The 17,573-nt window shown below is 40.9% G+C and overlaps 1 protein-coding gene across 1 annotated transcript in view; it reads right to left on the bottom strand.

The window, feature by feature from the left end:
• Window positions 1-17,573, bottom strand: part of LOC134601623 (dynein axonemal heavy chain 3-like) — an 875,684-nt gene that overhangs the window by 522,063 nt on the left and 336,048 nt on the right. The window contains exon 26 of the mRNA XM_063446141.1: window positions 8,541-8,682. Coding sequence (XP_063302211.1) covers window positions 8,541-8,682 — 142 coding nt within the window. The remainder of the gene's footprint in view (window positions 1-8,540; window positions 8,683-17,573) is intronic.

Genomic DNA, 17,573 nt, shown 5'->3' on the forward strand with positions numbered 1-17,573 from the left:
ATTCTGTTTTGTAAGACCAAAGGGATGTATATACAAATGCTTGCATAGTTTCATTATGTTGCTACACAATGCTAATATCGTAACTATGATGCAACTAACTGTTATTTTTAATTATGTGATTTTGAATGCAGTTGGCAAACTATTACGTACAAATAGATAAAAAAAGAACATCTATCACATCTATTGAAAATTATCACACTGTACAAACTCTCTCACATATATATTTTTCCCTACGATTTTCCACAACTAAGAATTTTATATCACCTGTGCTTATCAGTGGTGCAAAATTCTCCACAGAAATGAAGTAACAAACCTAAAATAACCCAGATGTATCTTTATTTTTCTCTTTCCTGCAAATATATTAGACATCTGGAGCCTCTTCACACATTTAGCTTTTGAATACAGCTGTTTTTGCATTTGGTCAATTATATATTTTATTGCATTGAGATATGCTTTGAAGCTACCGAGCAGATTCAGTCATAGTAAAATATAAAAACAAATTTAAATGACTTTAAACATTTCAAAGAAACATTTCAACTCTAAAATGCCTAGAGTAGCAGAGATGCACTGATACAAATATAAAGGAATCCATTTGCAAAATCAAAAGAGATATGGAATTTCAATAAATTGACAGGCAGTTGAGATGGAAAGAATTTAGCTTACTAAAAATAGAAAGAAACAGAATATCAGCAATGGGATTAAGGTTGAAACCTGTATAACAAAGCAAAAAACAAAACAAGAAAAAAAAACACACCAAAAAACAGGAGGTACAGGTAAAAAGGTAAGCAGATTAATCGGTAAGTAGTTCAGTAGTGTAGTTCACAAGTTTACATTACTTTGGTTGGTTTGAAAAGGCTTTGCATTGTGGGAAGGTTTTAAGATGTTTAAGATGTAAGCCAATTTAGCACACAACATTTTGGCACAATGCTATTTTGGCTCAATTTAAATTGAACTATTAACACATTAAATACAAACAAAAGTTAGCTTGTTTGGTAACTCTTTTATGTAATGTATATTTTTTGTTTAAGTTTTAAGCTGTATATTTTATAATAGTTTAGTCTTAAACTATAGTAAGGTTGAATTAATTTTTAAACAAAGTTGCAATACAATATCAAATCGTATCTTATCTTTAACATCTTCCCCTACTTTTACAATGTTATTTTCTAAAGTGACAATAGTTGAAATATAAAATGAACTCCCCCAGTAAGTGCAGAAGTACTAACGACTACCAAACCCCTCTGATGACAGATATAGTACAAACCTCTACCCCATGTGGAGACAGAGTCACTGTGTTCCTGAATGCTCAGTAGACATTGCACACCCAAAGAAAATCACAGCGGGAGTGTCAGGATCGGGACAGGGATCCAACACGCAGAGTACAAACAGTAGCCGGATACGTATACCGGACCTTAGAATGGCCGGACTAACGTAAGTAGTACCGTAGAGAATGGTCAAAGACAAGCCGAGGTCGAGGGTAACAGAAGACAGGTAAACGAGAGACAAGCCGAATCAAGGGAGACAGAGATAAGCAGAGTAGAGCAAACAAGCCGGGTCAAAACCAAAAGGGATAACTAGAAAACACGAGCACTGAGTGACTAGCAAGCTAGAACCACGACAGGGCAATGAGCAACAGGGCGAAGTATGTTTAAATACCCTGGCTAGAGAGGATAGACACGCCTCCGACGAGTCCTGATTGGTCTCCAACGGATTGAGTGACAGGTCGTTCCGGATTGGCGTCATGACGTCGGTCTCCGGGCACCATGCTACATAAGGAAGTAACTCCCTCGCGGCCGGCGTCTATGTGAACGGGTCGACCGCGAGGAACAGGAGAAACATGGCGTCCGGACGGATAAACGTCTAAGTCTCTACCTCTCTCGGAGGTAGAGACCTCAGGTACCCTGACAGGGAGAGAGTCCTAGGCCCTCCCCATCCCCGGACCAAAGAAAATCATTTGACCCAGATACGGGTTAAGAATACAAAGGCAAACCTTAACGAACCCAACTTAACCTTTATTATAAAGTATGAAAATTATCACTTACAATGTTAAAGGGTTGAATTCCCCTAGTAAACGAAGGCTTTTACTTAGAGATCTTAAAAAAAAATGAATAGATATAGCTTGCATCCAAGAAACCCATTTCAAGAAAGGACACATACCAGCCCTATTCACTAAACATTACCCCGTACAATACCACTCGATGTCGGACAGCAAATCCCGAGGGGTCTCCATTTTCATCCACAGAGATGTAGCTTTCCAGCTCCACCAACAACACATAGACCCTAACGGGCGGTATATCATCCTAGTAGGACTGATTAATAACACATAACATACCTTGGCAACAGCCTATTTCCCCAACGATAGCTCCAAGTCCTATCTTCATTCCGTGCTCACCAAACTTGACAAATACAAACAGGGAGACTTACTCCTCTGTGGGGATTTCAACTTCACCCAGACTGATCTTGACACATCGACCCGCACATCAGGCCGGACACGTGGCACTAGGGAAAGAACCGCCAAGGCTCTCACTAAACTCCTAACCCAGTACGACCTGTACGACGCCTGGAGGACACTCCACCCCTCTGAGCGTGATTATACGTTTTACTCTAGGGTACACAACACCTACACACGAATAGACACTTTCTTAGTAGATAGAGTCTCAGTGGCACGAATCTCTGGATGCTCCATAGGAGAGATTACCTGGTCAGACCACGCCCCAGCCACCCTTGAACTATTTGACGGATTCAAATTTAAAGGGAGGGGAATGTGGCATCTCAATGACTCCCTGCTCTCGGACTCGGAATTCGCAAACACTATCCGGAAGGAAATTCAAGAATACTTTAGGGCTAATATAACAGCAGGAGTGTCTGACTCCATTATCTGGTCCGCCCATAAAGCGGTCATGAGAGGCCATATGATACGCCGCTCCTCCTTTCTCAAGAAACGCCAAGTTTCTAACACCCTAGAATGCCACAAGCAAATTGCACTAGCAAACTCTCTAAATAAAAAGCAACCCTCAGTGGAACTAGTGAATAAATTGTCCAAACTATATGACCGATTAGCGGAATTAAACCAAATAAAAAAACCAAACACATGTTACATAAGCTACGAGCTACCACACACCACAATAGTGGTAAGGCTTCAAAATATCTAGCCTCTAGGTTACGCAATCAATATTCCACTAAGAAAATAACTCACCTTATTAATGAAGTAGGAGAGAAAGTTGTGAACCCAGAGGACATTGCCCAAGAGTTTGCAAAATTTTATTCTAAACTCTATAACCTCCACCAGGATTCTACGATATACAATCCTAATGCCACGGGCATCTCCCAGTACCTAACAACTATCCAACTCCCCACAATTTCACAATAGTACACTGAACCACTCCTGCAGCCCATAACACTGGAGAAAGTCCTCTCAGCCATTAAGGCATTGCCACCTGGCAAATCCCCAGGGGCTGATGGGTTTACTAATGCCTACTATAAAGCATACGCGGAAGACTTAGCGCCCCACCTCCTTAGAGTGTACCTGTAAGCCGCTGAAACCAACTCTCTCCCACCGGAGATACTACTGGCCACCATAGTAACAATCCCCAAACCAGATAAACCCACCGACCTATGCAAAAACTTTCACCCCATCTCGCTTCTGAATACCGACGCAAGGATCTATGCCAAAATTCGGGCAATAATAGACTAAGCCCCAAACTACTGACACTAATAGCAGACGATCAAACCGGGTTTGTCAAGGGTAGACAGGGATCCGATAATACGCGCAAACTCTCCCTGGTGTTGGAGAAGCTACGGAGGACCAGCGGAGGCGTTAGACGTGGAGAAAGCGTTCGACCGCCTCGGTTGGTCCTTCCTGAGACAAGTATTAACCAAGTATGGCATCCCCTCACAAGTCATTGACCACATACTTGCCCTGTACTTGGCTCCAATAGCACAAGTCATGCAAGCGGGCTTCCTGTCCCAGCCTTTTCAGATATGCAATGGAACCAGGCAAGGGTGCCCTCTTTCTCCATTGTTATATGTCCTAGCTTACGAGCCCTCCTATGCATGGTCAGGGACCACCCAGATATCGGTGGAATAGAAGTAAGCGGAAAGGAGACCAAAGTAAGTGCGTTTGCAGATGATATTCTCCTTTACATCTCTCAACCCGAGACCTCCCTGCCACCGCTCATAGACCTCATCCGGGAATATGGACTACACTCATACTACTCCCTTAATAAAACTAAAACTCAAGCATTAACTATAGGGTTACCGAACACTGCTCGAGAGGCCCTCTGCACCAAATACCCGTCCGAGTGGCGTAGAGAAAATATTAAATACCTAGGAGTGTTATTCACTAAACAGGCAACAGAATTATATTCAGGGAATTACATAAGAGTCTGGAACGAATGCAGAGGCACCCTCCAGCGTTGGGGCTCGCTGTGCCTGACCTGGACAGAACTAATAGTATCGTTTAAAATGTCCATTCTACCAAAATTACAATATCTTTTCCGCACACTACCCATTCAACTTCCACAAGCCTTCCTTAAGACGGTCCAAAAAGACATGTCCACGTTTGTCTAGGCAGGTTCCAGACCAAGAGTATCCGTGAAAATACTCCGAGCTCCGGCAAAGGCTGGGGGACTCGCACTACCAGATATTGAGGCGTACTTCCATGCCTCGGTACTAGCCTCAGCAATACCTCACTTCCTCTCTGGTCCCCAGCCCCAGTGGGTACACATGGAGAGCAGATGGCTATGGCCCTTCGACTTCCCCAGCATGTTCTGGCTACCAAAACGGCTTAGACCACCCTTGCCATTAGCACCGCCCCAGATCACCCTGATTCTCCGGATCTGGGACACTCACAGGGCTAGATTAACCCCTTAAGGACACATGACGGAAACATTCCGTCATGATTCCCTTTTCTTCCTAAAAGTTGTGTCATTAAGGGGTTAAGCTCCTCGAACCTGCTCTCTTTGGCCACCCCTATTGGGGCCCTACTGTACTGCATCCCCACCTTTCACGACAAACCTTGGCAAGCTCAGAACCTGACGCACCTATACCATACTCATGCACAGGGAAAGCTCTTAGATTTTCAATACCTGCAGGACCACCATGAACTGCCGAGTACATCACAGTTCTCTTATATACAACTGAAATCCTTCCTCATATGAAGACAAGCACTAGCCCCCCCTGCAACCACCTCTACCCAAACACTTACGATGTGGGAACAGATATGTGTAAACAAACGGTTACCTCCACAATGTAAGCCCATCTCCATGTGCTACAAGTCAATATTGAACTACCTCCCTTTTTATATGTATCCGCCTTCCCGGCAGTGGAGCGAGGATCTATTAATTGAGGTCTCCCAACAGCGATGGAACCAACTGTTCTCCATGACTAAATCCCTAATTAAGTCTGCTACCCTACTGGAACAGCAGAGGAAAACAATCTATAGATGGTACATGGTACCGGCGCGCATCCACAAGATATACCCTGACAGCTCGCCAAAATGCTGGAGATGCGACAACCAAGATGCTGACCTCCTTGACTGCAACCCCCTTGCCCCTCCAACCTACCATATATCTAACCATGCTCCTACAAGATGGTCTCCCTAAGCATCTTCAGAAACTAATATACCATGTTATATTGTCGGCCCAAAGACTGATAGCAAGAGCATGGAAATCCCAAAATTGTCCCACAGTGTCCACCCTAGAGAGGGACATAGATACACAATGTAAGTACGAACAGAGCTTTAGCAGATTGTGGCCCCCAAATAAAACTACACAAAGGACATGGGAGGCTTGGAGCGCATGGAGATTGGCACACTCTGCAAATCAGAGCGAGTAAATTGTACCTACCTCAATAGGGGAGAGAGATGGGAATCTGCAAGAGACCCAGTGAGAGATGTGCACAGGAAATTGTGATGCAATGTGACGTTATGTACATCATTTAATGTGACTATGTCTCTATGTAATGTCGCATGAACATGCTGCACTCCCCCTTTTTTACCCTTTCCTTTCTGTAACCCCCTCCACCCCATGTTAATTTTTCTGTACGAAAAAAAAATAAAAATTTGTCAAATCTAAACAAAAAAGAAATATAAAATTCACTTTAGTGAATAACTATGTTAGTCCTTTCTCTTAGCCTGAAAGAAGAAACAAGTCTCCTAGCACCATAAGATCTTTAGCTCAAGTAGCCCAGATAAGTTTCCAAACTGTTCTAAAAGGGTTTGACAAATTACTATTAGAGGCTGCTAGGATACTTCTGGCACCATAAACAATATAACAAAGCTGCAAAACATTTTATTTGAAAATTAACCAAAATTTTAAATTGGCATTTAAAATTCAATTGAACTGTGAGAAAATAGCTGTATTAAAAATGAACCGTTTCCAACTGATATGTCCTCTCCATCATGGTAAATATAATGAATATTTAATAGCTCTTGGTTTGCTATCACTACTAAAAGTTTTATACTCTTTACTAAGATAAACTGCAAGTTAAATATTTGAGAGTTCATGATGGTTACTCATCTGCCAAATGAGAAACCAATAGTTTTAAGTTTAACTCTCTGACAAGTAAAATGATAAAATAAACAATAAAATACTGTCATATAATGTTTATTTTTTATTTTACAAATTTAGACATAAGAAATAAGTTAAATGGACACTTGCACATAGCATCATTACTTAAACATGACAGTGAGTTTCGTAGTTGGTAGCCTGACATCTTTTTAAACATAATCTAAAAACAATACAAAATTAGAAAACCATTAAAATACTTTAAATACCCTACAGAGCACATGACACCATAATTAATTAAACTCTGCTCAATACTGAGTACAGTAACCCATATTTCTCTCTGCGGATATAGAAGTGACAGACGATTATCATTACTTAGCTGACAAAATGATGTATCTGACATTAGCTAGGAAATCGTAGTTAACTTCATTGTCAGAAAAGTGGCACTTATTGAATAGCAGCATGTTACTTTCATACAGATATGTTGATAGAAATAGAGACAGATAGATTGATGGACAGACGTACAGACAGATGGATAAGGTTAAAAAGGCACAAGCATCACATCGTATTTACTTGGATCAAAAAGGACTAAAAATGATTAAGGAATCATGGCCAAAATGTTGCATCCTTTTTTGTCCTTTTTGATACTTGGCTATCAACATAGCTTGACTATTTCAGCTTAAATTTTTGCATTGAGTATTCAATTAGCAGCAATTCACTAGTTAGTAAAAAAAAAAAAACCTTTTGAAAAATAATATATATTTTTTTCCCCATAACAATGATCTGGAATTATCAAATACTTAAATGTATAGAAATTGCATCGATGTGCATTCACATTTAATTCTGTGAGCATCTACAGAAAAAAATGGACAGATGCTTGTATGTGGTATAATGGGATGCAAGATAGTGGCAAGGAAATCCTCGAGGAGCATTCATCAAGATGGCTAATGAAAGGACCACTTTAATAGTCACATTCTTTTGTAGAAGGAGAATAATATGTTGATGCCAAAAGATGAGAAAGGTTTGTCAAAAAATATAAACCATAAACCCTCAGATTGAGTAATTAATATATGAAATCTTAAGCACTAATATTCATCACCTGTTAGAATCTGCTGTGTTACACAAACAAAACCATCTACCAAGAACCAACAATGTATATAAGTAAGCGATGATAGTTAATAATCCATTTTTGTTTTTGCTTTTTCATTTTCAAGGCTTAACGTATAATTTTACATTTAATGAAATAGTGAATTATATAAGTACCAAGATATGCTAAGCAATATTCTTACATCTTGTGATCCAAGAACGTAACTTGATATTATTATTGTAATTATTATTCTAACAGTGGACATTAGGTCAGGCTTTTTCTGCCTATCAGCACAGTAATAGGCACATTTGCATTTTTTCCTACTTTTTTTGCCTAACAGGATTTAATTCCCAAATTTATTTTGGTAATGAAATTCTGACAAACCAAACCAAATGTTCTGCCGCGCACAAGTATGCTATATTACTATATTATAATTCTATTGATTTTTATGTAGGCAGAGCATGCACATCATAGGTCATTTATAACCAATTATTCTGGCATACATAAAAATAGAACGTTAATATTATATATTATTATATTATAAAGGAATTATAATTAGTTTAGTTTCCATGGTGATGGTTTTTGCAACCTGATTGAATGTAAGTTCTATATGTGTTTGTATGCACTGTCTGAAAACAAACATGCGATTAAAGCTAATTTTACACAATCTGATAAAATAATAATAACCTCAGCTGGCTAGAGTTTCGTTAACATCACTAAACCACCAATGAACTAAGGTTTGTATCCCATTTGTTTGAGCAGGTCCTTCTTCACCTCTAAATAGCATCATTCATATATTTAGCGCTGCAAAATAAGTTGGCGCTAAATATATGCTAATCATTATAACTCTGATTTAAACTGGTAGTTCCAAAGGCATGAATGGTAATAAGTCAACTTTTTTTTTAATACAAACTTGTAATGTTGTATACATGCTTAATATACATACATACCATGGACATCAATGGTGATAAGAGCACCAAGTGTAATACGTTCCATTTTCGTTAAGCGTCCTCTTACTAAACTGACAATGTCTTCAATCTGTTTGTTGCTTTGCTTCAGATAGGCTTGCAGTCCATCCTTTTGCAAAATAGCCTGAAATATAGAAAGGACCATTAAAAAAAAAAATGATTAGCAACATTTATGCAACTGGATAATACAGTTATAGTTTTCTTGAATGACACATGCTTCATGAGTCATCGAGGATTTTCATATTGTGAGCCAAGTGTTCTTTGTAAAATATATCACACTATTGACTCTGGAGAAGGAAAGTTGCCACTTTGTTCTTTTTGAGAAATAAAAAATGAGTCATTTTTCTTTCAGCATTCCGCTAAAGCCTTTCTAATTATACTTATGAAAACTTCGATTCTGTATATTTTTATTTTCGAGCACAGTCTCAAAAACGCTTGGTAAAACTTATATAAAATTATTGTCCTATGGGAAAGACAAAGCAATCCATCATTCCATCGTCATTGCATCATTCAATTACTGCCTCTTTCCTCTAAAGTTCCATGAAAAGAACCAACTTGATGCAGTTTCTCAAGATCTCACTAAGCTTTGATGTTATCAGTCAGTTCCTAATTCCCAATTGACTCCTAATTACCTACTTGTGCCACGCTTTCAGTTTTTCACACATCATGTTCTATATCATAAGAGTAAATTAAGTCATATACCAGCCTGGTGTCACGATTCTGGGAACCAAAACACGCTAACACACACACACAGAAGAGGTGCAGTACCGGACCTTAGAGTGGCCGGGCTAAGCACACAAAGAATAGTCAGGAGACAAGCCGAGTAAGGGGAACCAGAAGACAGAATAACGAGAGACAAGCCGAGGTCAAAGGGTAGGAGAAAGTCACAAGGTCGGATAAACAAGCCAGAGAGTACGTAAACCAGAGAGAACCACAAGTAGAACAGCAATACTAGAAAGCAAAGACCACAACAGGGCAGAGAGAGACAGGAAAGGTAAGTATTTAAACCCATTGCTTAACTCTGACTGGATAATTTCCAATCAGAGTTAACAATCACACGTGGGAGATATCTATACCTCCCACTGTGATTGAGGCACTGTGCCTTTAACGCCGGGTCAGGTGGCTGACCCCGGCGTTTACAAAACTGGGCGGTCTCCCAGCGTGCAGCGTCATGCATGCTGCCGCTGGGGGACGAAGAGGAAGATGCAGGCGGCATCCGAGGCTGGGAGGATGCCGCTCGCCGAGCACACGAGGAGAAGGGGACTACGGACGGCTGGAGGGTGAGTGCCGCGAGCGGACTGCAGCCTGCCCTCGCAGCTGCCCGCGGCATCCTGACACCTGGATGTCTACCAATGCATGCAGTTCTTCAATGTCCCCAAATCAAAAGTTCCTCCTTTTCACAGAACATATTCCATCTACCTTTCATTCTTTTTTTTTAGATTTGTATAATCTCTAATCACATAAGTGTAAAACTGAATGGCAAGTATTAAACAATTATTACAGCAGGTTTTACAATCCAGTATTCACAGTTATAGAGTATCTCCTCAAGCTATTCCTATCCATGGCTTCCATGTGTACTATTTTTTTATCTTTGTTTTTACTGCTACCCCAGGCCAAGGCAACTTCTCATATGGGGGTGTTGATCCCTACTCCCTGAAACCGACACACACAGGTACACACTCTCAGACATACACACAGATAGGTACTCTCAGAGACACACAAAGATCTGTACTCCTAGACACACAGTCACAAATCCAGATTTAAAAACAAACTCACAGATCTGCACCAACATACACACATATTCACACTCAAACACAAAAATAATCACTCCCATATATACACACTAATACACATATATGCACACATTTACCAATACACACAAAAGCAAATACACAGACATAGATAATGTCAGGATGAGGTGGAACAAGAACGCAGAAGCTGAATCACAATAAATAGACTTTCCATATACCGTTCTTTAGAATGGCCAGGCTAACGGACAAACAGAGTCAGTAAGAATAGTCAAGGTCAAAGGGGTACAGAAATGTGGATAAACGTTAAACAAGTTGAGGTCAAAGGATCATAAAAGACAGGAATAATAATAAATGAGAGCCAGAAATAAATAGCAGTAAGGATACAAGAAGAATGTGCTATTGGGCTAAGAAGAACCACAACAGGGCAACAAGGAATGGGAGAGGTAAGTATATATAGACATGTCTTACCTGTCATTGGTCTAAGTTCACTTGGAATTGATTATCAATCGTGGAGGGTATTTGACCTTTCTTTTCTGATCTCTGACATAATCTCGGTGCGCCGAATTCGATTTACCAAATTCCACGTTCAGTTCGGGAAAGCCGAATTCGGTATCTCATTCGGTCCCATATATATGCCCGATGCATGCAAGCATGTTGCGGTGGACGGAATGCCGGAGGTAGCAGAGGAACAGCCAACCGACCGGAGGGGTAAACAGAGGCTATGCTAGGGTGATCAAGTACATAGAGCTTGAGCCCAAAAATTATTTGGTGACGCCTACCTAAAGCTTAATTCATGGCCCTTCCCCAACGCCACCACTTAACACACCGTTTGACACACTTACAGTTATTAAGAGATGCACATAGACACAGATGGGCAAACATACACAGGCATGCACAAGTGCGCACAATCACACACATGTAGACATACACAGGCACAGACAGACAAACTGGTAAACAGACAAACACATAAAGGTAGACACATACACAGGCAGTACATACAGTGACAGAGCTACAGACAGGCACAGACAGGTGCACAGAAGCACAAACATACATACACAGCTTCACAATATGTGGAGGCTCAGTGTTTAATTGCAGTTTGAGTGTAGTGTATGTGTAGGCAATGTGGCATTTTCTTGGATTTTGTGTATACATTTTTTTTAATCTTTTTACTTCTTTCCCCCGTTAGCACTTCAGTATTTCTCTCAGTTTTCTCCTTCTCATCTATCACCTCTCTCTTCCTTGCCAGCTATAGCCCCTTCCCTCTCTGAACCACAATAATAAATTTATTAATGAAAGTAATAAAATGCCCTCCCATCCTGAGCAGAAGAAAGGGTCTTAACAACACCACACAGAAAGGAAAAGGGTTAAGGACGTGACATGCTAGTTGAGGAGCTCAAAGAACTCCAATAATGTTTACAGAACTCCAGATAAACAAGAAGGTCTCTGCCCCTCTATCCTTGATGTATAGATGTATAGAGCTCAGACCAAAGATTTGGGGCTATAGTGACCCACATTTGGGGCTATAGCTCCCCCCAACCCATATAATGATGCCCCTGCCTCATGCCAACTAAGCAATATTTTGGGGTCTGAAGGTAAATCTGTTGCCATCATAAAGGTGGATATAGTGCCACAAATGGACCACAGGTTGGTAGTTTGCAAACCCTGTTCTAAACAAAGATCTTAGAAACTAAACATTTCTCAATATTTTCTCATTGTTATGTGTTGTATTATTGTTGTGCCATGGGTAATCTAGTGTTTCTGAAGTGGTTATGGGGTAGTTAATTATGTATTTTATTGCATTGGATAATAATTTGACATGGAATAATTACTTCAACTGGCCTTGTTGAATGAAAGTTTTAAGTGGAATTACTAGACAAATATGTAACTGTTCTCACATGTGCCTGGTTAGGGGAAAGGTGGAGAAATAATTTATTTTAATACAACCGTTTAATACAGAATGAGAGAATTTGGCATATTCTCCCGAAAGAATAAATGTAGCTAAATTAATTATGTCAACTTAAAAATAGTATAAAACATGTCTGCTACTTTACTAAAGCATGTTTAGCACAAAATAATTATTTATTTAACCTGGTATTAGACTCTTTACAGGTTAATAGCAAAACTATTTTAATGTCCTTAACTAGGACTGCAGAACAAGCATTCGAACTTCATAAAATCGCAGAATCATTTCCTTCAATAAAGTATTTTTTCTAGGTCAAAGGTTACGTGATGCCTTTTTTCCACATTTGCTGAATTGTCTGTTAATTGACAACTACCTCTAAAGTTTCCCATGGTTCAGTGCACCTACATTAGATACAAAGTCACCCAGACCAGATCAAAGTAAAAATATTCTTTTAGTTTAGTTACATACGTACGTCTATCTAATAGCCTTTATTTCAGAGACATCCAATTATTCCACAAAAGATTTAGTGCAGCCTTAATATTTCTCTGATATTTCCTTTGCACATCAGGGAGAGTTTTCTGTTGTGGCACGATTGCAAACGCTGTTAATTGGCACAAAGGGCGTTGGCAGCTTTATATGAAGAGCGTTTCAAGAAAGGAATGCCAGGCTTGAACCATTTTAAAAAGATTACGCACTGATATGTGGGCTTGTCATTTATTTCAAAATAAAAGTAGAATAATTAAACTAACATTACACAAATAAACATTGTTTGAGAAATTTACTATAATGCAAAGGAAGTATAAAACCAAACTATTTATACATATCCACTCAAAATGTCTATAACTATAGAGTCAAAATATAGCTTCAGACAATAGATTGTTAGGACAAAAATCAGAAATCAGGTCCTCTTTATTATGTTTGCGGGTCACTTTGCAAGAGCTGCAGAATAAGTTGGCACTATATAAATATTAATAATAATAATTTATATTGACATGTAATGGAAAGCAACAATACTGAAATTACAGTAAAGCTGTAAACACTAACTACTCCAAAAATTATTCTCCAGCTGGGTTGACAGATAAAAGTCCAGTGGAGTATGGCCACTTAATTTTAAGCGGTGGAAGCTGGATAGAGTTTGCAAGCTCTATAAAGCCATTGTGGATGTGTTCGACCTGTGGTCCATCCAGTGTGATTATTACCACAAGTCCAATAGGGATAGGCCAGCGGTTCCTGATCTTTTGTGAAGATAGTGCTCTGGTAAGAGGCTTTGGGACCTGGAGAGAGGACTGGGAATAATTGGAGTATAGTCAGTTAGAAAGTAAATGTTAGCATATTCCACGCATGGATCTCCTACTTCAGCCTAAAATCAGCAAGGCTGTATATGGTGTATATCTCTCTGGGGGCACTCTGGTGGGCCTTTAGATCTTAATGCATGGTGGAAGCAGACTAATTCTATCTCTGCATTGGGTTCACAGCCCAGTAGACCATTGAATATGATTGTGGTTGATTCCTTCTGTTCAGATAGGTTATGGAGGTTGAGGTGGCTGTGTTGCCAGGATGTTGTCGCAATCAGCTACTAGGCAGCTTGCTGAATTGTCCTGTCTGAGTGATTGGGGATCCACTTGAATTGGTGTGCGAAGGGCGGTATTCATCTCCAGCAGATTGTCTTTTGTGTACAGAGCACTAATCAGCAGCATCTAGCTTGGCTTCTCCATGGGCCCCTCTAGAGGACAATCTGATGTTTTACAAGCTACCCTCAAGGCCTGTTTCAGGCTAGGAAGGTTGCACGGGCACCCCCGAAGTATTAGTCAGATATTGTTGAGGGAAGGGTGTGATTAAAGAGGTTCCACTGACTTAGGTGGTCCTGCAGACTTTCCTTATTTCCCCATTGTTATGATGGCACCATGGAGAGACATGAGGACAGATCTGGGCCGCTGTGAAAGATCGAGCTCCGGCATTAATCTTTCTCGGCGGTTAAACCAAACTAATATATCTAATTGTTTGGGTATGTACACATTCCTTACCAATTCCTTGCACAATTTTTAATGTGAATCCCTGCATGAATCACACTTATGTCATTATATTGAAATTATTATATTCGATGGACATTGTAATAACATTTATTCGTATATAGCATTTCTCTCCCCAAAGATGCTTGTGGCGCTTAGCACATTCTCTCAGATTCAAAGCAATATAATTTGATTCTTCATGGGTGTTACAAATACCCAACCAAAAAGCAGGAAGTAGTTGCAAAGCATATACATTTGTTAAAATCTATATTATTTCTTCTACAATAGTAAACATATGCACTTCTGTGCAATGATGAATTTACTACATCTGTCAGAAGGAAATTGCATTTTTGTTATATATCAAAAATACTTTGTAATCTAAAACGATGCTTGCCTTAATTACTGTAACATACCCATATATAATTCCTAAAGTGTGCCCACAGTCCTCCATTATTATCTGCCCTTCTTGACAGCTAGAATGCTGTACTTAAAACCAAATAGACTTCTGAATAAGGCTTCAGAGGGAGAGTCCTCTTGGAAAACTATGAGTGAAGATCAGCATTGGAACAGGTAGCAGAGTGGATAAATTAAGCTTAATAGATTAGATTTGCTATGCAATATATAATTAAATGTATCCCATGTAAACTCAGTCTTACAAGGGAAGGTGTTGATCAACGTAACCTGTTCTAGAATTGCAATTTCTAAAGTTCTAAAACAGTTTACGCCGAGATTTTATGACCCGCTAGTATTTTATTCATGTTCCTGTAGCGGTACTTACCCTCTCCAGGGGCCGGCCGGGGTCCTCCCTTCTCGCCGCGCGCGGTCCTGCTCCTGCACGAGCCGCGCGCGGCTCAGCCAACGATGGGATCAGTCAGGCGGGCAGTGACCGCGAGAAGCGGTCACATGTCCCGCCCGACACTAAGAGCGCGCCGCGCGTCTCGGGCGCGCTCTTAAAGGGACAGTGGGAGACTAAATTAGAATCAGTCTCCCATTGGCCCCTGTCAGGCCACATTCCCCATTCACTCACGTTTTGGGGGCGTGGATATGACAGGAGCCAATCAAAGTGAACCTTAGGGTTTTTATACTCACCTGTTTCCCCTTGCTCGTTGCCCTATCGTGGTTTCTGTCCAGTTCCCTTTAGTGCTTGTATCGTTCAGTTGGTTTTTTGGTGCTTGACCTTGGCTTTGTTCCTGACTCCGCTCTCTCCTTATCCTTGCTTGCTTATCCGCTGTTTTGTCCTCTGTGTACCAGTCCTCGGCTTGTTCTACGTTACGCTGTCTCTCAGTTCCCTTGACCTCGGCTTGTTCTGACTCTGTCTTTCTCTCGTCCTAGTCCGGCCATTCTAAGGTCCGGTAAGACGAACACTGTTTCTTGTCTCTTGACTGTGAACTATTCCTGCGTGTTGGGGTATATTACCGTGACATTACGATAGGGCCATGGACCCCGCAGGTTTAGGTCAACAGATGGCCACTCATGAGGCTAGATTCGCAGAACAGGATCACCGTATGGATCAAATGGCTCAAGCCATCCAGACACTGTTATCCAGATCTGTTCCGGTACCTGTACCTACGCCTCCTGTAAACCCTATACCGGACACAGCTAATATGTCTAATGCTTCTGCACATCTAACCCCGCCACCTAGGTATGGAGGGGACGCTAAGACATGTAGGGGATTCCTTAATCAAGTAGAATTCCACTTCGAAATGTACCCACGTTCATTTCCCACAGACAGATCTAAGGTGGGTTTTCTTATGCACCAGCTTACGGATAAGGCACTAGAATGGGCAAATCCTATTTGGGAGGCTAATGGGCCTATGGTACACGACTTTAATAGCTTCCTCACAGCGTTCCGTAGAACATTTGACACGACTAAAAGGTCAAAAAATGCCGCCAGGGCATTAATGAGAATAAAGCAAGGATCTAAATCTGTAGCCGATTATGCTATTCAGTTCCGGACCCTTGCCTCACAGGTAGATTGGACTAATAATGGCCTTACTACTGCCTTTATGGAAGGTCTGTCTGATACTATCTTAGATGAGGTAGCAGCTAAGGACCTCCCTGTACCGCTGGAGGACCTGATTGACTATCTTATCGATATAGATAACAGGATCCGTGACAGGTTATATACCAGGTCCAGAAATAGACATTTTGTTCCCTTTAACTCCCCTAGAGCTGAGACTCCCGAGGGATCTAAAGGTTCTGAGGAGGAACCTATGCAGTTAGGGGTTGCTAAACTTACCGACGCTGAAAAGCTTTATAGGAGAAAGGAGGGACTTTGTCTTTATTGTGGTAGGAGGGGTCATATGAGACAAGAATGTCCCGTGCGTCCGGGAAACTATCGCACCTAAGACCGTATAGAGGACTGGCCTTGGGTGTGACATCACAGTCCTCAGATTTGCCTCTTAATAAGCTACTTCTTCCTGTTTCCCTGCACCTTGATAGTAACTGCATAGCAGGGAATATACTAGCCCTGGTTGATTCCGGAGCGGCCGAAAACTTTATTGATTCCAGTTTTGTCAAGGAGAATAACATACCCACCAGAGAGAAGGAGACACCCTTGGCCGTTGAGGCCATAGATGGTAGACCATTATGCTCTCCTATTATCACACATGAGACTGTTCCCCTACATATGTCTACAGGGGTGTTACACTCTGAGACCATTCGGTTTCAGATCATTACTTCTCCTTCCTCTCACCTCGTGTTAGGGTATCCTTGGTTACGTACTCATAATCCCACCATTGATTGGGAGTCAGGACAAATAGTTTCTTGGAGTGATTCTTGCCAAGAGTCTTGTGTTGTTAAAGTCACCCCTTTGAATTCTACTCATATTCCTCCCGTGCCTACGGTCATACCCTCTCAGTACCTGTCTCTTAAATCTGTTTTTGATAAAAGGGAGGCTGAAAGATTGCCACCTCACAGGCCTTACGATTGTGCAATTAATTTATTACCTGGTACGATGCCTCCCAAAGGGAGAATATATCCTTTATCTCCTCAGGAGAATCTGGTTATGGAGGAATATATCAAGGAATCTCTAGAGAAGGGATTTATAAGAAGATCCTCTTCCCCGGCAGGGGCTGGGTTCTTCTTTGTGTCTAAGAAAGATGGCGAATTAAGGCCTTGTATTGACTATAGGGGCCTTAATAAAATCACCGTCAAAAATGCGTACCCCATACCTTTGATCACAGAACTTTTTGATAGGCTTAAACAGGCCACAGTTTTTACTAAATTGGACCTTAGGGGTGCTTACAACCTCATACGTATCAAAAAGGATCACGAGTGGAAGACTGCTTTCAATACCAGGAGTGGCCACTACGAGTACACTGTGATGCCCTTTGGTCTTTGTAACGCCCCA

The sequence above is a fragment of the Pelobates fuscus genome, chromosome 3 (genome assembly GCF_036172605.1).
Source record: "Pelobates fuscus isolate aPelFus1 chromosome 3, aPelFus1.pri, whole genome shotgun sequence".
Taxonomy (NCBI): Eukaryota; Metazoa; Chordata; class Amphibia; order Anura; family Pelobatidae; genus Pelobates; species Pelobates fuscus.